The sequence below is a fragment of the Callospermophilus lateralis genome, chromosome 2 (assembly GCF_048772815.1).
Source record: "Callospermophilus lateralis isolate mCalLat2 chromosome 2, mCalLat2.hap1, whole genome shotgun sequence".
Taxonomy (NCBI): Eukaryota; Metazoa; Chordata; class Mammalia; order Rodentia; family Sciuridae; genus Callospermophilus; species Callospermophilus lateralis.
Window position 1 is genome coordinate 195,850,447 of NC_135306.1, and position 27,635 is coordinate 195,878,081.

The 27,635-nt window shown below is 34.3% G+C and overlaps 4 protein-coding genes across 4 annotated transcripts; all 4 read right to left on the minus strand.

Moving 5' to 3' along the window:
* Positions 1 to 2,715: 2,715 nt before the first annotated feature.
* On the minus strand, positions 2,716 to 3,690 carry LOC143391754 (olfactory receptor 10AG1-like). The gene has a single exon (XM_076844503.2). The coding sequence runs from the start codon at positions 3,688 to 3,690 to the stop codon at positions 2,716 to 2,718; it is 975 nt and encodes a 324-aa protein (XP_076700618.2).
* Positions 3,691 to 11,465: 7,775 nt separating this feature from the next.
* On the minus strand, positions 11,466 to 12,374 carry LOC143390457 (olfactory receptor 10AG1-like). The gene has a single exon (XM_076842841.1). The coding sequence runs from the start codon at positions 12,372 to 12,374 to the stop codon at positions 11,466 to 11,468; it is 909 nt and encodes a 302-aa protein (XP_076698956.1).
* Positions 12,375 to 18,470: 6,096 nt separating this feature from the next.
* Positions 18,471 to 19,436, minus strand: LOC143391755 (olfactory receptor 10AG1-like). Its single transcript, XM_076844504.2, has one exon. The coding sequence runs from the start codon at positions 19,374 to 19,376 to the stop codon at positions 18,471 to 18,473; it is 906 nt and encodes a 301-aa protein (XP_076700619.2). The 5' UTR covers positions 19,377 to 19,436.
* A 6,431-nt stretch (positions 19,437 to 25,867) lies between these two features.
* Positions 25,868 to 26,821, minus strand: LOC143391756 (olfactory receptor 10AG1-like). The gene has a single exon (XM_076844506.2). The coding sequence runs from the start codon at positions 26,777 to 26,779 to the stop codon at positions 25,868 to 25,870; it is 912 nt and encodes a 303-aa protein (XP_076700621.1). The 5' UTR covers positions 26,780 to 26,821.
* Between the last annotated feature and the right edge of the window lie 814 nt (positions 26,822 to 27,635).

Genomic DNA, 27,635 nt, shown 5'->3' on the forward strand with positions numbered 1-27,635 from the left:
TATAGTAGGTGATTAAGAAGATAAAATGAGATAAATTACAAATAGTAAAAAAGAGAAACAAAAGAAATTTCACATTAGAATTCATAGATATTATTGAAATGATAATTTCAACACTCCCAATAAGTTTATAAATATGCCAATTAGATAAAAATAATTCCTTAAAATCCACAAAATAGAATCCTATTTCAGGATGAAAGAGATAATTTATAGAGTCCACCTAAACAGCAGGATAATAAAACTTTTATTTAAAAGGCCCAAGTATCATATGGAAGTGGTATATATAGGACTTTAACAGGACCTAATGGCACAAGCCATTCACATGAAAAAGAGGTCCAAATTATCAAGGTCTTTTCTCCTCTTACATCATTTTCTCTCTCATTCAATATTAATGACCTCATAGAAGTTCACTTAGCAAAAGAAAGTATGGATCTATGTTACCTAGGTTCTATGGGACGTTCAGGTATCACCCCAAAGCTAACATGTGTGACCATGTAGCTACTTTCTGGGACATGCATCAAGGAGTTTAGTGAGGGGGGAAGGAATCTGAGCAGTACTTCTGGTTGTTCATTTAGCTTGGAAAGAAAAATGACCAGATGTGTGATTGTGTACCCATCCATTGGTTAAAGGTAATGGTTTGAGAGAACAGTGAGGGATTTGAAAGAATCAAAATTGAGAAATAATCATCAAGATATTTTTAGAAAAATACATAAATAGACTTCTGAAAATGATCCCCAAAAAGGGAAGATATTTGTGAACAATGTGAATATTTATCAAAGGTTGTCCTCAGCTGAGGAGGTTTTGGATGATTACATGGGTAGGGAAACCCATTCTGTGGTTACCACCTAGCCTCTTTCCCTAGTTTCCATTAGCATTGTCCAGTGGGTTGCTGTGCCAAGTGACCACACAGACACAGGGAGAGGCTATGCATGGACACAGCAGCATGAACTTCCAATCATTATCTTCAGTTTGATTAGAGCTGCTGATGACTCTACAATTTGTCAGGAGCAGAGATTAACCCTATATTCCAGGTATGACATCATTTCCTGGACTGGCCTTCTAGCTCTCCAGTGGCAGGCTGATATACACTGGACCCATTCCATCATGGAAAGAGCACCTCTCTGTTCTTACTAAGATAGACATTGCTTCTTCCAAAACTGTCTTCTCTCAAACAGTATTTTTATTCTATATTTCACAGGAAGTCCAGTGAGGAAAAAAAACTCCTCAATTTCTTCTGGACCCCCTCCCCACATTCTAAATGCAATAGCTTGTGGTTTGTCCAATTTCTGCCTGAGAATTTCTTTTTCTGAAATTATTCTTAGTATATTTTTCTTTCTTTCATCATTCTTCTATTACCAATCATTTATTTTAGGTGTTAGTAACTTCTGATAGAGGCTTTATCTGAGTCATTAGTGATTTATTTACTCTTTTCTTTGATCTAAGCTGGGTTTAAGTCTTATTTGGGTATGTCATTTGGGTTGTTAACGCATATTCTGGATATCTTCTGGTAGACAGAATGTAGTACCACATTTTCTCTCCACTCTGGGTAAGGTATCTCCTTGTAAATGTGATAAGAACTCATATTATTAATCTGAAGACAAATGCTTTTAAGAACAAGTGCAAACCTTACAATGTTCTTGTTTAGACATATACTCTCTTAACAGGTCACAGTTTTTCAGAAATATGTTACCTTTGTATACAGTATTAATAATAAGTTTACTTACATCAATATGTATGAGACAAAAAATTAAATTTTATTTATCCACAATGAGGAAAGATTTACCATTTGTTTTTAGCATTACATAAATAACACAAATTACTTAACAAACTCCAAAGTATCAGTTAAATAAAAGAAACATAAGAGAAAATTTTATTGAGATAGCTACAATGAACATTAGTTATATATTAATTCATCATTTTCAGTGTATAGAGTGAAAATTATTTGTGATATATTGGTGATTTGATAGAAGATATGTGCATTTATCAAATATCTTCTTTCTGAATTCTGCTATTTAGTCTATCTCCCCAAGAAAACTTCTATTTTGGAAAAACAACTTGTCCATATATAATAAAAAATACTTGTTATTCACAGAACTCTTCCTTCTTCTTGTTCTCCATATTAGTTGTGTATATTTTATTATATTATTTAAAATACAAAATGATTACCATAAAGGAATACTAACTTTTAAAGGTACATAAACCATGCACAGTATTTACTAACATTATTCATGAAACTACATGCACTTTTTTTCTAAGAACTGATTTCTCTAAAAAATCAGGCTAGGTTCAAATATCTGTGTGTATGTGTGTGTGCATGTGTGTGTCATTTATGTTCTTCATTTAATGTCCATTTTCTACCTGCTTTGAAAAATGATTGTCATAAAACTATGGATATGAATGACATGATTTTCAATGTTTGTTACAACAGAGACTGGAATATTATCAAGACGATCACAACCAGCTCTGTCAATAGTAATTTGACACTGCACACACATACAAAAATAAAGAATTTTCAATGAAATGATTTGCTAGTTGGTGACACATGTATTACTCATATAACTTGAGGCAGAATAATCCCTCAACATAACAAATAAGATTTAATTTGGAAATAGTAACTACTAAGAGATAGATAAGACACAAATCTAAATACACATACCTCTTGAAATTTTATTACAGATGCAGAAAATAACTAGTCCTGCAAATATAGCATACATTTATTCAAGTAGATTCTTTTCCTAATAATTTTCTCAAAGCCATTATAACATCCTTGTTCCTCAAGCTATATATCATGGGGTTGAACATGGGAGTCACAACAGTATAGAAAAGAGAAAGCACTTTGTCAGTTTCTGCTGAATGAGTAGCCTCAGGTCTCAAATATGTAATAATAGCTGATCCAAAGAATAACACCACCACTGTAAGATGAGATGAGCAGGTGGAGAAGGCTTTGGCCCTGCTTGTGGCTGATGGCAATTTAAGGACTGTGGAGATGATTTTGATATAGGAGATAAGTATTAACAGAAATGGTGCCGAAACAAACAGCAGAGCAGCCACATAGACCATCAGCTCATTTGTGAAGGTTTCCCCACAGGCCAGCTTAAGTATTGGCGAGATGTCACAGAAGAAGTGGTTGATTACATTGGAAGCACAATATGGCAGGGAGAAAACCTGGAAGGTCTGACCTACCTGAAAAGGAATTCCACTGATCCAGGAGGCAGCCACCAGCTGGATACAGACCTTGTGGTTCATGACCAGAGGGTACTGCAGAGGGTTACAAATGGCCACATAGCGGTCATAGGCCATCACTGACAGAAGGAAACATTCTGTAGCTGCCAGTACAAGAAAGCAGAACATTTGTGTAGCACAGGCAACCAAAGAGATGGTCCTTTTCTGGGTCCCAAGATTCACGAGCATTCTGGGGAGAGTAACTGAAACATAACAGATCTCCAAAAAGGAAAAATTGCCAAGGAAAAAATACATGGGGGTCTGGAGGGCAGGCTCTACTTTTGTTATTACCAAAATAGTTCCATTGCCCAGCAGGATGATCATGTAGATGACAAAGAACAGTCCAAACAGAAACCACTGGAGCTGGGGCACCTCAGCAAACCCCAAAAGGACAAATTCCTTCCATGCAGTTAGGTTTCCTTCTGGTGGTTTTCCCTGGTGTTTCATCTGTGGAAAGCAAAATCTGATCATGTGCTTCTCAAATGGATGAACTGTTTAATAAGACATACATCTCCCCACTATGTTATAAACTTCATTTTTGAGTTTGTATACAAATTAAAGCTTGCTGTCAGGATAAAAGAATCCATGTTTACCTTTCTTGAATGGTTTGATTTTTCTTTCTTACTGCAGAAGCCTTAACTATTTCAATATTTAAATTACTGAAAGTGAGACCACTTATTATATTCCCTCTGCTTTTAATATATTTGTTCTTTATAAAGTGTTCTTTAAATATCAACAGTTCTGTCTACCCCCAAGGACTTCCTCCACCTACATATTTAAATTTCTAATTAATAGCAGCTCTTAGGCATCTGCTTATTTGATTTCTTTAATTTAGCCCAGGTAACTCCCACTGTAGCCAGAATACACTCTCTTCAGGCCCTCTATGGAATAGAGGGCACAGTACATTTTATTTCTTAATATAAATTGGGCAATGAGCAATACCATCTTTACACATACTAGATTGTCATATATCTGTTTATTAATTCTCCAGTGAAGTGCTATTTCTCTCTCTCTCTCTCTCTCTCTCTCTCTGTGTGTGTGTATGTGTGTAGGGGTGTATGTTTGTGTGTGTTGTGTGTGTAGTCCTGGGGATTAAAACCAGAGCCTCATGCATGCTAGGGGAGTCCTCCAAAACTGGGCTAGATCTCCAGCTATAAGTGGTATTTTAAATACCAAGGAAAAGCCTAACATAGAAATAACAAAATGAACTGAACAAATTAAATTCACAGAAAGGTTGGAAAAACTTATTCTTTTCCACAAAGGGACAGATATCTGGCCTCATTCATAAAAGAAGAATTTCAAGGATGTAGTTGAAAAAAAATCTTAGAAATTCTACTATATATTCTATCCATGGATAGAAATTTGTCATAATTGATAGATACAAGTGCCTTTACTTTCTGAATAAAGCAATAAATGGTACATGTGTATGAATTATTCAGTAGTAGGATATTGCAACATTGTTGATAGTTGCAGAGAGCAAATTAGTGTGAGCCATTATTTTGGATGTCTCTCTGACTTAGCCTTAATTTTAAATTGTAATTTATTATTTTCTCTTTTATAGCAAATGGATGCCTCTAATTATGAGGGTGATAAATTATTTAGAATTTTTTTTTGTACTGGGAATTTAACTCAGGGTACTTAAGCACTGAACCATGTCCCCAGACCTTTTATTTAAGTTCCTCTAATTTGCTTAGAGCCTACTAAGTTGCTGGAGCTTGCTTTGAACTTGTGATTCTCCTGCTTTAGCCTTCTGAGTTGCTGGGATTACAAATGTGCCCCACCATGCCCAGCTATATTCATAGATTTTACAGCTTTCTGCAGGAATGCTGGGTTATTGTGACCCTGTATTTTTCAGTTAGAAGTAGAAGCTAATTTATTAAATGATGAATAAATTAATGATTAAATGTTTTAATTATATCCTTTCCAGAAAGGAGAAAGAAAATGTTGATCAAGATCACCTGTCTTGGAACATATTTTTGGGGAAGCAAAAGATAACACATATTTTGAATTTGCTCCTAGCAAAAAACCTATTGTTTTTCTTTGCATCATCACCATACTAATTTGTTCATTAAACAAAATAAAAAATGGCATGAAAAGTAGAAAAATGTGTATATGTAGAAATATGTAAATATGCGTATATTCTTATCATATATATGCCTATATTCACATATATGATAGGCATTTCTACACACTCTTTTAAACTCACTTAAAATAGTACATTCTTAGTATAAGATTTTTTTTCTCAGAAAGCTTTATTCATTTTTGTTCCTAGTTTTGCCAGTTTTCATCACCTCTCATTTTTCGTTTTGTGAAATTATCACAATTGCTTCAAATTCTGATTTGATAAATATTTATAGCTATGAATCATATTAAGATGAACATTCTTGGGGGTAACTCTTGGTTTGCAGGTGTACATGCATCTGCTGGATAAACAAAAGTAGATAGAATCTCCAAGCGAAGGCAGGCTATTTGCTGAAATTAAGATTTCATATGCCAGAGATGGAGGTGGGGAGTTGACATTGCTCCAATTATTTCATGCAGGTAGTATGCTGTGCTTCCTGTTACAAACTTTAGTCGCACTGATAGTTGTGCCATGCATCTCACTGGAGTTTGATTTCTTTTTGCTTATTACTGCCGGGTTTCTGTTCTCGTGACTAAAAGGCTCATGGGTTACTCCAGTTGAACTGGGCTAACTGGGCTGCATGAAATAACCACACAAGAGACACAAATACCTTTTTCTTTAGGGTAGCTGTGACAGCTCCTCTGACCTTAAGGGTCCACAGGAAGAGAGTGCACATGCGCTGACCCTTTTTATTGAGGAGAAGCTATTCAAATGAGGCAAGGGGTCAGGTTTCTGGTGCTTAGTCTATCTTCATGATGTCCATTGACAGCAGGTTGACCGACACCTGGGTAGGCCACACTCAGGACACAGTAAGAGAAGGGGACACACACAAGGCACTTCCATGGAAGATTCTATACTAAACAGGGCAAGGGGTTATATTACAAAGGAACAGGTGAGCATAGCTCCACCCATGGGGCTGTAGCAAGACACACCCATGCATGAGACACTGACCCTCAAAATCAAGAAGGGTGGGGAAAGCTCTGACACATCTCTGTGACTGAGCGCCACAGCACCCAGCCGGGAGTGTGACTCAGTCAAGTGCAAGGTTGATCTCCCACATATTACTAATGGATTATTATTATTTTTCACCCTGGGCATTTGTGAAGTGCTCCTTTCTCCTTTCTCCTTGAAATATCTTCTCAAACTTTCTCTCTCTCTCTCTCTCTCTCTCTCTCTCTCTCTCTCTATATATATATATATATATATATATATATATATATATATGTTTTAATTTGATTAACTTCTGTATGTACATTATATTTAATTATTTTTAGTTGCAACATTTCTTTTTGACTTCTTTGGAGGAAGAACACATTTTATTTTTGTTTTTTGCTTACATACTCATTATGCAGACTAATGGGTCTTATTCTGGCTTATTTATATATTTATTTCGGTAGTAGGGATTGAACTCAGGGACACTCAACCACTGAGCCACATCCCCAGCCCTATTTTACATTTTACTTAGAGACAGGATCTCACTGAATTGCTTAGTGCCTTGCTAAGTTGCTGAGACTGGCTTTGAACTCAAGATCCTCCTGTCTCAGCCTCCTGCACTGCTAGGATTACAGCCTGTGCCACTGCGCCAGGCCTGGCATATTTTTTTATATGCATTTAACTTGGTCAATTATATCCCGCAACAACAATTTTTAATTATTGCAGTTTAATTTATCAATGTTTTCCACAATGGTTAATGGCTGTGCTAATAGAATTTTTTCAAACTAAAACTATGAAGATAATATAAATTGCTTTTGAAATTACTTCATGTTTTATTACATATTTGGGATATAAAGTATTTGAAACCATTTTATTATATAAATATTATGGAGTAAATATTAAGGAATTCCTTTTTTTACACATTAAAATTCAATTAAATAGCAAGACTTATTAAAGTGATTATTCAAGTCTGTCTGTGTGTTGAGATCTCTGTGTGTAATTGTCCACTTAGATTGTACAACTCTGTCAGTTTCTGCAGCATTAAAATATGTTCTGATGTTGGCTACACTGATTCCCCTCACTTTACTCTTATTCAACATTACCTGAGTGATTATTGACCATCTTCTTCTCCAAAACAATTTTCAAATCAGTCTTATATGTTAAACAACACCCAATATATACATACACACATATGATTTTATTCTATTTCATTGAATTTGTGGCTCACACTGGGAGAAAAATATTTTTTAATACTGAATTTTCTGTTACAACAATGTATCACCAACATCATATTTGCTTTCTCTAATTTTCTTAAATGATTTTATAGTTCACTGGATTAGATTGCTGAAATATTTTATGTGACTCTTCACAACTACTTGCTATTTTTTATTTTGTTTTACATATTATAGTACTTCCTCAGTGTCTGTGATAGATCACTTCCAAGACACCATTGGACACTAAAATCAGTAGATGTTCAAGTTCCTTCTGTAAAATGATGTTGTATGTACAAAAACACTGTAATATACTTTAAATCACCTCTAGTTTATTTATAATAGCAAAAGAATATGTTATAAATGTACTTATGTAGTTGTTATACAATATTTTTAAGGAATAATGTTAAGAAATATATCTGTATACATTCAGTACAGATGACATTTTTTATTTCTCAAATTTTTTAAATCTCATTTTTATAGAGATATAAAATTCATGGATATGAAGGGCTAATTGTATTTCAATATCATATTGCCTTCTTTTACATGGAAACAAATTGATTTTGCTATTAATTTCATTGAAATGACTCTATCTTTCTTAACGCCATTTGCTGTATACTGCCATGAATCTTTCTACAATGACTTCCTCTCAAATTCAGTAATATTCCGATACTAGTCAAAAAACAACAACAACAACAAAAAAAAACAGAACTGCTACCAAAAGATTTTAGCATACCTTTGAAGATAAACCACTTTGTGAATGGAATAATTACTAAGGAATGGTAATTTATATATTTGAAAATTAATTTAGGACTACTATTATTAATATGAAAATCAGTTCCAGGAAATCATACATTTGAGAAAAAAAATAGAAGTATAGCCACTTTGTGACTAAACAAATACTTTAATTTCTGAGGTTATATTTTATCATCTGTGATTTCCTAGTATTGACAGTTCTGGCTTTGTAGCCTCTCAACACAACTTGTCACAGTGTATTTAGCTCTATGGCTCAAAGCAAGGAGCCATCAAATTTCACTGATTCCATTTTAAAATATTTACTTACTGTTTTATTTTGTATATTTTTATCATTTTCTCCTGATTTTTGCATTTGTGTATATTATAACTCTACAAAGTACTATTCTAAGATGGTTTATCCTTCCTCCTATACTTTCAATTTTATTCGTTCAATCAGTCATCTATGCCATAATGTAAAATTATTTTTCTCTTAGAATTAAGGTGTAATGTCAGCTGACTTTAGGGAGATTACTCATGTGGACCTAATTGAATCACATAATTCCTTTCAATCTATGTGGAGTAAACAGAACTAAAAAAAAGTCAAGAGTTTCAAGGTGAGAGATCCAAGAGGGCAGAATTATGAAATGTGGCAGGTTTCTAGGAGCTAAGACTTGGACTCCATTGATATTCAGCCAGAAAACTGGGCCTGTGGTCTTCTCTCCACCAGAAAATGGATTATGGAAACAATATAACCAAGCTGAGCTTGCAGTCAAATATCTTCCCCTCATCTTTCTGATAATAGCTTGGCCCAGCAGACACTTGGATTTCAGCTTGAGAGCCTAGGAAGAGAAATCAGTGACCCTGCACCAGACTTAGGACCTACATATAAAGAAGATAGGTGTGTGGTGCCTTAACATGCTAACTGTGTGGTCATTTGTTTAGCACCATTAGAAAACCACTGCAATGACTTAAAAAGCTATGAATTTTGTTATTATCACCATGCAGATGTGGTTGATTTATACCTAATTGACAAAAAGTTCTGTCTTTGTATCTGTCATGCCTATATGCCTACATTTTTGCTCTTACTTAAGGTTAAGAACAGGGGACTTCATGATATTCTGTGTGATCTCTAACAGCACTCTGGTGACACCAATCACTGTCTTGGTGTTTGGCTATAGCCCTAATGTGTTTGATGGCCTGACTTAGTAACATGACCAAGAGAGATGAGACCCCACCTAAACTCCCCCCTTACTCAGCCTTCCAGAAATCTACATTCCCTGCACAGTCCACTTGATATGAACCAAAAGTGCAGCCTGGTATGTGGGACAGTAAGAATGCAAGGAATTTCCTGCTGCCCAGTAGGTCTCCATTGCTTGCCTGCATCTTTTCTCTACATCACTGAGCTATGTGTTTGTCACTGTGAGTACACTGCCATCTGGTGAGTCCTTTCAAATAAACAAACTACAGAAAACAACGCAGCTACATTCATTTTCCTATAGGTTTAATAATGACACCCATATAGAGAGGAAAATCTGTTTGATTGACAATATAGTCACTTTCAGAGAGATGTATTTTCTTACTCAGATTAATGATGGGCTCTCCATTCTGTTTGGAAAATGGGAATTTCTATCACTGAGCTGCTCTAAAGCGTGGCCTTGTGGGGCTGGCAGTACTAGAGAGCATAGATGTACTCCAGGGCTTACTCTAGGTGCACAGAGACTCCCCTTTGACTCCAATTTGGTCTTACATTGTTAAGAAAAAGAAAACCAAAAGTCTTTAAAAAATCATTCAGAGCCAGATGCAGTGGCACATGCCTGTAATCCCAGCTACTGGGAGGCTCAAGCAGGAGGATCACAACTTCAAGGCCAGCCGCTGCAGCATCAGAAGACCCTATCTCAAAATAAAAAATAAAATAAAAATAAGTAGGGTAATAGCTCAGGGCTAGAGTGTTTTTGGACTCAATTTCAAGTACCACCACAACATATTTCATATATATATATAATCTGATACAATTCTTAGGCAGATAGTATTTCCATAAGATAACATTTCAAAATCTAGTTTGTAAAATAAAAAATTAAGTAATATTTTGAAAAAAAAAAACAAAACATTTCCCCAAATGGGTGGAAGAATACAAATGTGGATTTTACCAGTGTGAACAGGCAAGAACACAATTCATGTAAGATAATTAAAATAAAAGAACTTTAATGATAGAACCATTTACATGCTGTATTATTTTCCTATGTCTGCCTTAACAAATTACCCTAAATGGATGACTTACAGCAACACAAATTTACTCTCTCACAGTTCTCTAGACCAGTCTCCCAAATCACAGTGTGGTTGGGGGCTTACTTACTCTGGTCTTTAGTGAAGAGTCACACCCAGTCCCCTTCGGCCTTTGGAGTCCCTTGTCTTCCTTGGTGCATGGTGGTATCACTCCAGTCTGTGCCTCCACTTTCACATGATGTTCTTCTCTGATTTCCTCTGTTTTCTAATCTTCTTCTGCCTTCTGATCTTATGAGGGCTCTGATCCTTGGATTTGCTTCCTAACATGATGATCTCATTTCAAAATCCTTATTGATGTACATCTGCAAAGACCCTTTTTACAAATGGTCACATTTGAAGTTTCTGAGTAGAGATATATTTTGAGAGAATGCCATCCAACCCCCTCAAAATAGGTATTGATAGTGAAAATTCTACAAACTTCTCATACTAAATAGATATCACCAAAGGCAGACTAGAAGCTACAACATAAGGGACTGAGGTTAACAGAGAACAATGAAATCTGAGTGGTACAGGAAAGAACATACTCAGGAATTGTACAGTTAAAGGGACATGGTTTATCATCATAGCTCTGCATGGAATTTCACTGGTAAATTCAAACACATTATTGGAGAATAGTAGATTTTATCTGGAGGAATGAGAAAATTAAAGAAAATTATCCCAGAACATGACCCTAAACACAGGTTTATGACACAGTTAACAATCTTTCATGCTACTCGGGAAGATTCTTGACTCCACAGTTAGCCATGAGAGGAAAGATTCATATTCAAAATAGATCTTTCAATTGAGTTAATTTGCTCTCTGGTTGTACTAAAACCCTCACCTAAACTCTATAAAACAAAGATTCCTGGATATAATGTGGATCTTTACTAAATATTAACTACCATCATTTGAGAATATAGTAATAAAATTCATATATTTGGAGCAACATTAGCAAATTATTTCTGAGTTTTCAAATCTTTGCCTCATTTTAACACCTTAGCTAGTAGTTTTCTCAGTGACACCATAATGTCTTTGTTCCTCAGAGTGTATATGATGGGATTCAAAGCTGGAATCAAAATGGTGTAGAAGAGAGAAATCAGTTTGCCAATTCTTTCAGATTGATTTGGTTTGGGTTGCAAGTACGTGATCCCAGCTGTTCCATAGAACAAGACCACAACCATCAGGTGGGAAGAGCAGGTGGAGAAGGCTTTAGCCCTTCCTCTGGCCGATGACAATTTCAGAATACTGGAGATGATTTTGCCATAGGAGGCGATGGTCAACAGAAATGGAATCATGACAAACACCACTGCAACTACATAGACTGCCATCTCATTCACAAAAGTGTCACCACAAGCAAGCTTGAGGACTGGAGGGATGTCGCAGAAGAAATGGTTAATTCTGTGAGATCCACAAAAGGGCAAAGAGAAAATCTGGTATGTTTGTCCAATCACAGCTGGAAGTGCACTGATCCAAGAGGTGGCCACCAGCTGCATGCAGACCTTGTGACTCATGACTACAGGGTACTGCAGAGGGTTACAAATGGCCACATAGCGGTCATAGCCCATTGCTGTCAGGAGGAGGCACTCTGTGCCTCCAAGCAAGAGGACAAAACACATTTGAGTAGCACAGGCATACAAGGAAATATTTCCTTTCTGTGTACATAGGTCCATGAGCATTCTTGGGATAGTGACCGTTACATAACAGATTTCCACAAGGGAAAAATTGCTAAGGAAGAAATACATGGGAGTTTGAAGAGCAGGGTCAGTTTGTGTTATTACTATTATAATGCTATTGCACATCAGAATAGCCAAGTAGATGAGTAAAAATATCCCAAACAGCATCCACCGGAGATGGGGAATATCAGAAAACCCCAAGAGAACAAATTCCAGCATTGTTGTATTTGATTTTTCTGTTTTAATTTGATCCCCATCTGCAGATATTGCAAATTCAAGATGGTTAATTCATTTATCTTTGTAACTGCATTGATATCCTATGTTATGTAGCTTAGATGCATGAATATACTTTATAATCCCTTAAATTATTTTTATTATCTGTATGCTCTATTTTTATGAAATAAACTTTGAAGCATCAGGCATTAACTCAAAAGCAGGTAAAATGAAGCATTAAGATTGAATTCACTTATTATACTTGACTTGTAATGATAACAATGTTATTGAGAAGTATTTATTATTGTTTAGAACATATTGTGGATAAATAATATTTTATTATTTTTCCTTAAGGTTGGAATCATGTTACATACTTTTTCTCATTTCTTTTTTTTTTTTAGTTTATTATTTTTCTCTGTATTGGTAGTGATATTGCACCTTCTTTTGCTTCAAACCTTTACTCTTGAAGCTTTTATTGCTTTTATTTTATTTTTGTCAAATGTCTACTAAACATCTTTATATTTCAATGTTTTCTACTGGTTTTCAATTTTAGTTTAAATAAATCATTTACCTTATATATGTCATTATCATTACTTACATATATCTAAAACTGTTCAACTTTAAAATTAATAAATTTAAGATATGCATGCATTATATAAATATTTTACTCAGATATGGATCTCAGAATTTGATGATTTTCTGATTTATTAATTTACAACTATCTGAATAAAATACTCGAAGTGCTCTATTAAACCTTACCTTTATAGATTTGCATGAAGCAGTCTATGGAGTGTTAAGTGACTTATCCTGTAAAATTTTCAGTTCTTTTCTTGGAAATTTACTCTAATTTTATATCAGCTTTGCTTTCTGGAAACATGCATTGCTCTTAAATAGCAATAGTCCTGCCAACCCTGGGGAACATCTTCTCTCACGTACCAATTTAATTTCTAGGGAACTTCTGTTGGCAAGCATTCAGGTTCACTTTTCTAGGTCGTAGCTTTTGGATATAGATCCATCCTTCTCCCCAGCCCATCCTTGGCCTAGAGCCTCCCTCAGGAGGAAGCAATTTACTGGCAGTGAAATATCACTTATTTGTCTATCATGTCAGGCCACAGAAGTTAAAAACAAACAAACAAGCCAAGTTCTATCATATACATGGCCTTTAGTTAGTCATGTGGATTTTCTTTCTTTACTTTTTTTTTTTTCAGATTTAGGCCATCCAGGCCTCTAGGAAATGTGACACATATTTTGTCCCATACATGTTCTCTACATTGACTGTTCCCATTTGGGGTGGCCCTTTTTAGAACTGAATCATCTGTACCCTAAATTAACATTTGTAGAAACTAAAGCACACCCTCCGTGATGACAAATACCTAGAAATTTTAAAATTTGTGTAATGTTGTCTAATCAGGAAAAGTATCTAGCTGTTTGAAAACTAGAGACTATGACCAAAATAAATATTTTAAAGTAGATTATAGCAGAAAGACAAGAGGAAAGTTTCATCGTAACACCCTATCCTGTTTGAACTGTTTACAGGTATGTGTGGAGAAGAGTCTCAAACAACAAACCATGAGCCTAGCTAGAATCTTAGGTATGTGGAATCAATTTTTTGATTTCCTGCTTAGATTTCCATGAGCATGCACATTATGTTTCTAAAAGCACATTCTTTGCATGTTTTGAATCTGTTTCTCTTTAATACTGCATGTTTCTACATTGATTCTCTGTACTTTTTTATTATCATTTTTTTCACTTATATCAAAAAATGAGAACTATACTCATGAAGTATCACAACCTTGACTTTACTATAGTAGGTAACACATTGAATGTCCATCCACCATTAAAGCAGATTTATCTAATCATCTTCCTATCATTAGAAATGATATTTATCACACTATAAAACATCTGAAAATATCCAAGAAAATTTAAAAAAAAGTCAGATATACCAATTACTTAGCAAAATAAGCAAGTTTCCTACACAGTACAATTTTGCAGGTAGCATTTAGGAAAGTCTCTTACTTCCATCTGCACCACACTATATGGCCTAGTTCCCTCAGCCATCTTTGTAGTTCCTCATGGACAACTAGCACTCAAATAACTTAAAATTGAACAGAGATCATACAGAAAAAAACATGCTTTAAAAAGCACCAACATATAATACACCTAATTTTAACCGAGATGATATTGGGGAAACTAGTCAGAGTTCACACATAAGACAAAACACTCATTAAAAACGATCTATAACTAAAGAAATCTGATTAGTCTTTCCAACTAAATAGGATGGTGCTGGAGAAGTTGCTTTATGTCAAACATATGGAAATATGTTTGGAGAGCATGAAACCACAGCCCGAGTTTTGACCACTAATAGTGTGTTTCATTATTTGTTCCAAACACATCAGATCCTTCTCTGATCTCATGTAGTTCAGTTTCTTAAAATCTAAAACCTTTTGTAGCAAATTTCTCTATGGCCTAAGTCATCCTCTTCAGGTTCAGATATCAATGAACAACAAATTCTTACCAGCCTGCACTGGTATGCCATGGGGTGACTGGAAGGGACCCTGGTCGTGTACTTTCCCTGTTTCTTGGGATAGACAGCAGTCTCTGGGTTAATTTGAAGAACACTTACTCCAGGTACCAATAAATTCCATGTAGTTTTCCTTGTGGCATCCAGTTCCACAGTGAACCTTGTTTACCTCTGTCTTCATTTCATTTAAAGGATATCTCAGCACTCAGAGCCTCCTGCACCCTGTCCTGCATTTATACCCCAGCAAGTCTGGGATTTAGAACTTGCTTCCAGATCAAAGAGTCAAAGTCTTTCAAACCTTGCTCTCTGAGTTCTTTGCTTACGGAATATTTTCAGAATTTTTTTAAAATTTAATATAGCCCTGTTGATTTTTTTTTTGTTTACAAAATATAGTTCTTATTTTTGCATCTTTGTTTCAACTTAAATGTGGCCAACTAGTAACAGTGTTAGGCTGCTTGTACTAGCACAGTATATTTATTTTCCAATATCGAATATTTCTGGGAATAAAAAGTGAAGTTAAAAGTAACTTTTATTACATTTCACAACCAATATTTAAGAACAGTTTCAAAAGCAAAATGGAATACTCTAATACATAGCCATTAATATTTAAGTTTATCATTAATACTTTCAACAACAGAACAACTATCCTAGCACATGACCATGTATTTTAATTGGTTATTTTGACAGGTATACTTGCACCTTACACAATGTCAGTATTATTTTTCATTATCAACTTGCTATTTAGATACTGATATTATGAGGTAAATTTTTCAAACCACACTACAAACTTTAAAATATTTTCAATGAGATGTAAAATTCAATGAGTTTGAATATATTTTATTGTTTTTATTCCTTTATATCTTTAGTGAATATAATTTTAAGATGGTCCTAAACTTTATGGTTCTTCCTATGCATGCATCTCCTCCTGCTTATTCAAAGAATGTATGTTGCTATAAAATCATTTTGCACTTATCATTAAGGACTAACTTCATTTGCTTTTAAGTAGGTTTGTCAGCCTTGTAGCCACGACTGAATCACATAAATCTCTTAAAACTTAGGTATGGTAGTCAGAATCAGTAATCCAAGGATTCAGTGGGAGATAAATAAAAGAGAGCGGGAGGATGCAATGTGGTTGGTTCCTAGGAACTAACACTTGGTCCCCAGTTGGCATCCTTCAAGGAAAATGCACCTGAATTTTACCAGCACAAGAAATTTGATTCTGCAAACATCCTAGCTGAGCTAGAATCAAATACTCTTCCCCACAGCCTCCACACCTTAAATTTAGCCATGGAGACCCAAATCATAGAAACCAGCCACCCTGCCAAGACTTATGACCCACAGATGCTATGAGATGATAAATTTGTATTTACTGCAAATGCTGAGTTTTTGGTCACTTGTTAAGCAATATTTGAAAATTCAGGAGTAACTTAAAAGACATTGAACTTAGTCTTTACCCTTTTAGAGTGGTTTTGCCCTTGATCTGTAGAAGGAATCTTTGACTCTATGTATGCCTAGTTAAGGTCTTTTACTTAGGACAGTGTACTTTAGGATGTTCTGTGGAAGGTCCAAAACAAAACTCATGGTCTCACTCACTTCTTTATTGCTAGTTGTCAAAATTCCTAATGTGTTTGATTGACAGCATGGCAGTCATAACATGACATGACCAGGAGAAATAAGATCCCACCCCAATTCCCCATACTCTCTCGGGCTAAAGTCCAGATTTCCTGCACAGGCCATCTGATGCCAAGCAAACATGCAGCCTGGTATATGGGGAAAAGGGGAAAGTTGGGAATTTCCTGGTACTGAGTGTCTCTCAGAACCAGAAAATTGACTACATTTTTTCTTTATTCCATGAACAATATTTTTTTGTCATTAGACAAAAGTCTTTGTGAATGTACTCTGTTTGGTATAGTGAATCTCCAAATAATCAAAACAACAGAAAACAAAGCAAACATATTTATTATTTTAGGTCTATTATTTATACAAATTGATAGAAACATTTATTTGATCACTGATTTGGCAATTTTCACATGTACATACTTTCTTAATTGGAATGACATGCAGAGATTTACATTCTTCTTTACTTGTCAGGGAGGTGAGGTTTCCTCAGTGGAGCTGCCCTGAAGGGCTGTCCTGAGCGGCTGAGTACAGTTAAGGTATGTATTCACTCCAGTGCATCAACAGAGTCTAAGTTACCTGTCTCACCTTCAATTTATCTCTGATTGTGACAAACATAAATATATACTTTCATAAACACATTGGAACAAATGTGTGGAATATTTTTGTGATATAAATCTTAGAAGATGATATTTCATGGATTTTGTTTATTAAATAAGAGAATAATTATTTTTATTTTACATTAAAAAAAAATGTGGGCCAAAATGGGTGGAACTAGAGAAGTAAGGATGCATGATATATGAGCTGTAACCTTGCTGGGTACAGAATTCATGCTTGATGATTTAAATAAAAGACTTTAATCAGAGCATCATTTACATGATATAATTCATTCCTAGTCCCAAGTGACCACATCAACACAAATTGGTGGCTGAAAACAACATGATATCAGTCTCTCATATTCTGAAGGTCACTGTCCCAACTGAATAGTTTGGGGCTTCACCTCCTCCAAATGCTTTAAGAGAGCGTCATTCCTCTGTTCTTCCAGTATTGGGTGGCTCTTGTCTTCCTTGGTTTGTGCCTGAATCCCTCCAGTCTCTGCCTCCATCTTCACATGATGTTCTCTGTTTCTCTATGTTCATTTTCTAAACTTCTGTCATTTGTGTCTTATGAGGACACTTCCTTCACTTTGGTGCCTGTCTTAAATCTTATTTCAAAATCCTTAATTAACTATATTTAAAAGACCTGTTTGTTCCCAACAGAATCATATTTTTAGGATCCAGATGGAGATACATTTAGAAAGACCAGCACTCAGTCAAAGACATAAAATGTATAGATCTACAAACTTATAATAAACAAACAAATCCTTAAGTTAACATAGGAGAGACTGAAGCTACCAAAAATCATTGTCTATTCCAGAAATAGAAACATGAACAGGATTTACAGACTTAAAATGACTGGGAATACAAGAAGAAATAAAGATGCGAAAATAAGAAAAAAATAAGAAAATTAAAAAACACAAAATGTTCCTTTTACCAAAATCATAATTTCTTTAGGAATTTTCCTTTGGCTAAACACATCCTTATAACATCAGAGAAGGGTAGCAAATACTTGCTAGAATGAAAGAGTAGAAGAAATTACAGAACAAGACTCTTTTCCCTGGTTGCACTATACACTTGCTATCTTTCATTTGGTTTCTTCTGATGTCTCTAAACTCAATAGATAATTATGAGAGGAAAGATTGATGTTCAAAATGATGTCCTTGTTATTGGGTTAATGTTGACACTGCTTTCAGGGAAGCCCTTATCTAAGTATATGAAGCAAACTTTCTTTAACAGAAGATGGTTTGCTAATAATAATTCAAATTGTAGGTATTTAAAATTTTGGAATATACCTGAAATATATTCCTGCTGTAATTAAATGAGAAGACTATGAGTAAATTCTTATTGAGTACTCAAGTCTTTTCCTCATGTTAATAACTTAGTTAGTAGTTTTTTCAATGCCATGGTGATATCCTTGTTCCGCAGAGTATAGATGATGGGATTCAAAGCTGGGATCAAAATGGTACAGAAAAGAGACAGAAGTTTCCCTGTTCCATCAGACTGATTTGACTTGGGTTGTAGGTAAGTGATACTAGCTGTTCCATAGAACAAGACCACAACCATCAGGTGAGAAGAGCAAGTGGAGAAGGCTTTAGCCCTCCCTCTGGCTGATGACATTTTTAGAATGTTGGAGATGATTTTGCCATAGGAAGCAGAGATCAAGATAAATGGAACCATGACAAAGAGTACTGCAACCACATATACTGCCATCTCATTCACAAAAGTATCACCACAAGCAAGATTGAGCAGTGGGGGGATGTCACAGAAGAAGTGGTTAATTTTGTTAGACCCACAAAAGGGCAAAGAGAAAATCTGGTATGTTTGCCCAATTTCAACAGGGATTCCACTGACCCAAGACGCAGCCACTAGTTGTATGCAAACCTTGTGACTCATGACTACAGGGTATTGCAAAGGGTTACAAATGGCCACATAGCGGTCATAAGCCATCACTGTCAAGAGGAGGCACTCTGTGCCTCCAAGCAAGAGGACAAAACACATTTGTGTAGCACAGGCATAAAAGGAAATAGTTCCTTTCTGTGTACAAAGGTCCATGAGCATTCTTGGCATAGTGGCTGTTACATAACAGATTTCCAACACCGAAAAGTTGCTAAGAAAAAAATACATAGGAGTTTGAAGAGCAGGGTCAGTTTTTGTTATCAGTATAATAATGCTATTGCACATCAATATAGTGAAATATAAGAATAAGAATATTCCAAAAATCATCCACTGAAGGTGGGGAATATCAGAAAATCCCAAAAGAACAAATTCCATCAATGTAGTGGTATTTGGTTTTCCTGTTCTAACTGGCTCTTCACCTGCAGATATGATAAATTTAACATGGTTAATTTATTCCTATCTTGAACCACATTGATCTCTTATGATACCTGGAGTTTAGTCCATAAATACACTTTTATAATTTCATCAATCATTTCTACCATTACCTATTTTTGTTTCTACTACTTAAAATTTCAAATTTCAGAGATCAAGTGATATGCATTTAAAATTTATTCACTAAACAAAATAAAAATGTATATTTTTGAGAAACAGATTTTCATCATTTCACCCTGCAAAGGAAAATAATGTTACGGTGTTTTGTATTGATATTCCTGGGTTTATTTTATTATCTGCTCATTGGTATTCTAATATCATATTTAAGTCCTAAATATTTCCCTAAAACTTTTTCTTTAATTATTATTCAAAATGAACTGTAAGTCTTTGTTTAAACTCTAAAAAATGAACTTTTTAAACTAATTCATTATTTTTGAGTAAATAAACATGCATTATTATTATTTATGTAATAATCCATTGTTTAGGCTATATATGGGAACCTAGATTCCAGCATGTTGTTCATTTACTTTCCCTAATAACAACTACAGTAATGTGAATCAAAAACCTGAATTCAGCAGGGGATGAATCTCAGTGATGGGTGATGCTCTGGGTTTGGTACCTAGCAGCACATCAGAAAATAGTAAATTCAATTATCCTTTTAGTTAATAAATACACATGACCTATTACATACACACTTTTTTTGTATTTCTTTTCTTACTTGTGTGAGATTCTCCATGGTCATTTAATTGTCTTTTAAGCAAATATAGCACCCTTTCTTTATTTTCTTTTCATAATGTTATCTTTTACAAGTTCTGCTGTGTTTGACACTAAGTTTTATTCACTCAGGTGATTCAAGGGAATCAAAAATAAAACTGTCTTTGTTAGTTTCATCCCTATGATGCAGTCAGCACTACAAGACAATTCCCATTGCATTTTCCCAATTCTTGTTTTGCAACTTCCCAAATGAGTTTTCTACATTCCTTATATTCTGAAATCTATTATACCTATGCACAATTGAGCCCCATCAATCTATGATTTTGAATTAATATATTGATAGATAGAAGTGATCAGATGCTGCTCCCTTAAGTTACACATTGTTGTCAGTAGTTGTTTTCAAGATTATCTTAAATAATTTTGGTTATTGTAAATATAATTGTCATTATTAGACATGCATCTTATTTTATTTAAGTATATAAATAACAAAGTTAAAATATATGAGTTACTTGAATTAATCATTTCATAGACACTCACAATTTTATTATTTTCTGCTTTATTACATTATTCTTGATCCTCAAATTTAAAATATTCTTAAATAAAATGTATTAGTAGCAGAACTACACCATACCTTTATTAATGTACATGAAGCAGTCTCTATCAGTCAATGTTAATCTAGAAACATTTTAAGCTCTTCTTTCTCTGAGGAAGTCACTGTAATTCAACTATATTTTTGCTTGAAGCAAACATGGATTGCTCTTAAATAGCAATAGTCATGCTCCTGGGGGAACATCTTCTTGTATCAATTTAATTTCTAGAGTACTGCTTCTCTTTGGCAGACATTCAGGCTCATTTTGCAAGGCTGTGTTTCCTAGATGGACTCTACTTTTCCTCAATTTCTCATTGGCATAGAGCTTTTCCCATGAGGAAGGAAATTCCTGGCAGTGAAATACCACTTACTTGTCCACTATTACTTTCCAGAAAGTTAGTCTCTCTAACTGCTTCTTTTAAATGCATTAGTGGGGGATGTAGATTTGCCTTCTGTACTCTGCTGATTCCCCACCATTCATCCAGATCCAGATCATCCAGTCCCATAGCAAAATATGCCACTTTTTTTTCCTCCCATATACACACTTTGCTTGGAATGTCTTCAAGATCAGGGGTGGGGGTCCAGGACTTTTCCAGAAATAGAATTATTTTATACTAAATTAACTTTTTTGTGAAAATTAAAGTGTCCTTTTAATGCTTTGTTCATTTATTACTAGGTATCTACTTATTGGATGGCAAGTGTTCTTGATACACTCTGAATGCAAATACATCAATTGAAATATGTCTGAGCAATAATTGATTAATGCTATCTTTTTAAAAATTATATATTTTTAGGTAGTTCCATATCTTTATGTTTGTAAAGTGTGTGTTTAAGCTGTCTTTTTTATATACCTTTATTCCATTTATTTATTTTTATGTGGTGCTTAGGATCGAAACCAGGGCCCCACACATGCTAGGCAAGCACACAACCACTGAGCCACAATCCCAGCCCCTTGAGCTGTCTTTACAAATATTTCACCACAGTACCTCACAGGTTTTATCTTCTGATGTCTTCTACATCATTTTATCATGTACATTTCACTTTTATGTATATGATCCATTTTGTATTGATATAAGACATGACAAAAAGTTTGAGGCTTACTTTTCCTTGTGCAGATATTTGATTACTCCTGCAATATTCAGTGAAAATATATTCAATTGCCCATATTTATCCCAGCATCTTGATTAAAATACAAACATATGTATCTCTTTCTGGATTATCCACTGGTGAATATATTTACTATTTCAAAATTGTCACTATTTCCTCACAGTAAGATTTTCTGAGTCTTAAAATCACATCTTATTATTTTTAAAATGTGTTATTTCCTTCATAAAATTGATTTTTCTCTTTCATTCTTTACATTTTTACAATCCAATCATTTCACCTCTGAATATTCCTACATGAACTGCTACTTTAGGGGGATATCTTCTGACAAAATCATATCAGATTATCTTTGAAAAAATTTGTTATGTTTAATATTCAAATTTACAAACTACAAGAATTGTTTTATGAGTAATTAGGTAAAGTATGAATCAAGTTCTCTATTGTACGTTTGTATCCACTTTAGAATATTTTAATAGAATAATTTAATAAAAATCAGTTTTTCTACACTGTTCTGCAGAGGTAATATTTTTGATAATCAAGTGTTTCCACATGTTAGGTGTGTCCACCTGTGGAGCTCTCTATTATACCATTTATTCCTTTATTAGTTGTAAAATTATATCACATGGTTTGAATTTCTGCAACATTGTAGCACATTGTTATATATGCTTAAAAAAGTTCTCTCTCTCTCTCTTGAATACACACACACAAAAAAAAAATTATTCTATTTTTTAAGTCTGTGATTGATTTGAGAAAGTTTATATACTTTAATTATGATATTCTCATCATCTGCACATGCTATTTATTTCTTTCCTCCTAAATTTCCTTCAAATTATTTTACTATTTATCATGTAAGTTTTCTGAAATTTACTTAATTTTCAATAGTTGCTCATTTCCATTCTAGTTCAGATAGTATTTCTCATTTCATGTTTGGTTTGCTTCTTTTATATATTTTAATATGTGAAATTAGTATTTTATGGAATTCCATGTATTTATTTTTGTTATTTGTAGTTACAGTAATGTGTGTAAATGTGTATATATGTGTATATTATGTATGCTTATATATAAACATATATGGATATATACAAACAAAATAAAATGTTATGTTTTAAACAAACATAATTATTAGCTTCTGAGATTATATTTTCTGTTGTTTGCTAGTTATGACCAAAGATTCTTTGTAGTCTTTCAATAAAACTTGGCACAATTTACTTAACTATTTCAAACATAATAAGTTATTTCAGAGAACTTCTCTGATAAATATGTAGTAATTTCATTTTTAAATTATTTTATTTTTGCTTTACTATGTTTTATCATTTTTTTGTTTTTATTATTTTGTGTTATAGAACTATTAAATATGATTTGAAGATTGCCAAGTAACTATGCTTCCTCTTATACATAAGTCTCCTATTTTTACAAAAAAAAAGTACTAATATAAACTCATTTTGCATGAATAATTTAGATCTAATATCAGTTGAAATTAATAATTGGAGACTATTCATGTGGATCTGTTTAAATCACATAAATCCTTTATATGTAGGTATGGTGGTCAAAGTCAGAAAGACAAGAGATTCATGGTAAGAGAAATGGGATCCAGCAGGAGACATATACTGTAGTGCTAAAAACCTAACTGAGCTGGAAACAAAGGTTTCCCCTCATCCTCCAGACAAGAACTTGACCCAGCTATGTTGATTTCAGTCATTGAGATCCAAAGCAGCCCCAAAAACCATCCACCCAGCACCATAAACTGCAGAAAATATGAAAACATATTTGTCTTATATTTCTAAATTTGAGGTTGTGTGTAATGCAGCATTAGAAAAATTATTGCAGTAGCATAAACAGTGTTGAACATGGTCATTGCCATTGTGGATATAGATTTGATCTTCACTCTGTAGGGGAAAAGCTCTATCTTTTTATCTGTTCATGCCTATATAACTAGATTTTTCTCATTTAATACTAGTGGCATTTGAGCTATTCTATTTAATATTGAAAATAACTCTAGTGATCTCAGTCACTGTCTTTATTGTTAGTTACCAACTAACAATAAAGGTCAAATTCCTAGTGAATTTGACCACTTGGATTAGTTACATAATCAAGAGAGATTAGCCTCACCTCAACTCCTCTTTCTCAACATTATAGAAGTCCAGATGCTCTGTGCAGTCCACCTGACTTCATGCAAAAGTACATCCTGGTGTGTGGGACCAAAGGAATCCTGGGAATATCCTGGAGCTGATAGAATTGCAGATTTCAGACACTAACCTGCCTTGTTCCGTTATTATATTGAATTTTCCTTTAAATAAATTCTTTATGAGTGCACTCTGTGTAGTCAAATAGTCAAATGTCAGAAAAAAATAGAAGAGTGTGTTTCTTTCTGTTTTAATATTGACACTGACATAGAAAAAAATTGACAAATTATCTGGCAATATTCCAAGATAAACCTTTTCTTAGTTGGATGGATATGGTAGGATATACAATTTTCTTCTTTCATATTAGGGCAGTGGGAATTTCTTTAATGCAGCCACTCCAGAGCATTATCCTGAGTGGCTGAGCAGTATCACAGGGGTAGACATACCCCACTGTGTCAACATGCTATAATTCACAATGCCTACCTTTCACTACCAATTGTGATTTTCATTATTTAAAAAGAAATCTGAACCTGTCTTTTAAGTTTCTTGAGCAAATGCATAATTGTAATAATTCTTGGACATATTATTTCTGCAAGATGAGATTCTACTGATTCTACTTAATTTAAAAATCAGTGTTTTCATCAAAAGAAAAAAAGTGTTAAATTATTGTCCTAAATGGAAGCAAAAATTGAAGCCAGGGATAAGAGATGACAAATCAACTGTGTCCTGGAAGTGCAGACAATTAACTCCACAGGAGTCAAATAAAAGAAATTTAAAGAATGCAATGTTTACATGCCAGACTAATTTCTTGGATTTTCATCAATAAATTCTCCCAAACTGGTTGTAAAAAAAAAAAAGAAAATACATCACTCACAGTTGTTATAGCCAGAGTCAAAAATCACACTTCTTCTTGGCTTCACTTATCCTGAAAGCTAGGATAGAGTCCTTCTTCTTCCGGCTTTGGATGACATTTCTCTGCCTTTGTTGAGGACTGAATCACACCAATCTCTCCCTCTGCCCTCATGTCATGTTCTTCTGTTTCTTCATGAATGTTTTAAAAATATTTTCTGCCTTCCTTCTCACATCAGAATACTGATGACTGGATTTGATGCCCATCCTAAACCTTAGTGATCTCATTTTAATAGGCTTACTTAACTCTATCTACCAATCACTTATTTTAGATTCACTCCTATTTGTACATTCCAGATGTAGATGTATTTTGAGGCACTAAGAACCAGCCCACTATATGTACACAACTGTATTAATGAAGAAAAATCTCTTAGGAAAGAGATATTACCAAAACAAGACCAGAGCTACAATGGGAGGGAGGGAGGTGACTAGGGAACAATAATATCTGGACAGTGGAGGAGCAAACATCCTAAGAAGTTTTAGTTATAAAATAATATGGACAGAGAAAAATAAAAATGGGATAATGCAAAAATACATAAATTTTTAAAAATCATGACTCCCTTCTTCCACCCTCTTAAAATATTTCTGCCATTTTCAATTGGCTAAATCCAACAGTAAGGTTACAAAATGGAACCCATATTCATGCAGAAGAAAGTGAATATTGAAAACACAATCCTAGAACATGTGTATACTTCTTGGTTATATGACACAGGCAATTGTTTTCCATTGTGATTCTCATAAAATCTCTTAACTCAGTACTTAACCATGGAAGGAAATAAGGAAATATTGATCTTCAAATTACATACTTGAAATAGGATTATTTATGTTCTTATTACATAGATACCTTACCTAAACTTTATAATCAAAGGCCCTAGGCATAATGTAGTAGTTACCACAATATTAATCATCATGATTTAAAAACATTAGAGCAAAGTTTTTTTTTTTGTAGTTACGTAAGAAAGTAATAGAAAATTATTAGTTTTCAAGTCTTTGCCTTATGCTAATAACTTAGTTAGTAGTTTCCTCAGTGCCATGGTGATATCCTTGTTCCTCAGAGTGTATATGATGGGATTCAAAGTTGGGATCAAAATGGTGTAGAAAAGAGACAACAGTTTTCCTGTTCCCTCAGACTGATTCGACTTGGGTTGCAAGTAAGTAATACTAGCTGTTCCATAGAACAAGACCACAACTGTCAGGTGAGAAGAGCAGGTGGAGAAGGCTTTAGCCCTCCCCCTGGCTGATGGCATTTTTAGAATGTTGGAGATGATTTTGCCATAGGAGGCAGAGATCAACAGAAACGGAATCAGAAAAAACACCATGGACGACATGTAGACGGCTATGTTATTCATGGATGTGTCACCACAAGCAAGCTGGAGGACTGGAGGGATATCACAGAAGAAGTGGTTAATTCTGTTAGATCCACAAAAGGGCAATGAGAAAATTAGGTATGTCAGTCCAATCGCAGCTTGAATTGCAGTGACCCAGGAGGCAGCCACCAGCTGCATGCAGACCTTGTGGCTCATGACCAGAGGGTAGTGCAGAGGGTTACAAATGGCCACATAGCGGTCATAGGCCATCGCTGTCAGGAGGAGGCACTCTGTGCCTCCAAGCAAGAGGACAAAACACATTTGTGTAGAGCAGGCATACAAAGAAATATTTCCTTTTTGTGTACAAAAGTCCATGAGCATTCTTGGGATAGTGACAGTTACATAACAGATTTCCACAAAGGAAAAATTGCTAAGGAAGAAATACATAGGAGTTTGAAGAGAAGAGTCAGTTTGTGTTATCAGCATAATAATGCTATTGCAAGTCAGAATAGTCAAATACAGCAATAAAAATATCCCAAAAAGCATCCACTGGAGATGGGGAGTATCAGAAAACCCCAAAAGAATGAATTCCATCACCATAGTTGTATTTGATTTTTCTGCTTTAATTTGCTCTCCATCTGTAGGCACAGTAAATTGTGTGATTAATTTACTCACATTGTGAAATGCATTAATATTTTATGTTACCTGACTTAGATACATAAAGAAAAATAGCACTTATCTCTTAAAGAATTTCCACCACGACCTTGTTTTCTCTGGCCCCATGGGATGACATTTGTAATTTCAGAATTACTTGATATGCAGTTAAAATCAATTCAAGAAAAAAAAAACTAATGTATTTAATTAGACTTTATCAACAGACACTAAGAGTACTGAGAAGTGTGAGAAGTGTGCATCATTATGCAGCGGTACATGGAGAAATATTACTTATTATTTCATCCTTAAGGGCAGGATTATGTTACAGTCCTTTTATATAGTTTTTTTTTGGGGGGTGGTATACAGTTTTTCCCCCTTTATAGTAGTAATATTCTATCTTCTTTCTATTCAAATATTTGCTCTTGAAGCTTTCCACTGAATCTTATTCATAATGAATTTTAACTCCTCTCTTTTTATTAAGGAGAATAAATTTTCCTAATCAACTTTTTAAAATGAGGAATAAAAGAGCTCTATTATCGTTTTGTACCAATATCTCCAATCACTTATGCTGATATGAAAACATTAACCCAGCTTGATGTTCATTTGATTTCCTCATTAACAATTTCTGTAATGTGTCAAATACATTAACTAATCCTTAACTTAATAAACATGAGCAATACTTCACACTATTTCTTCACATTTTTTCTTATCTCTGTAAGTTTCTCCTCCTTCATGTGATGCTCTTGTAATCAAATGAAACTTTATTTCCCTATTTTTTCCTTCACCCCATTTTTAAAAGTAC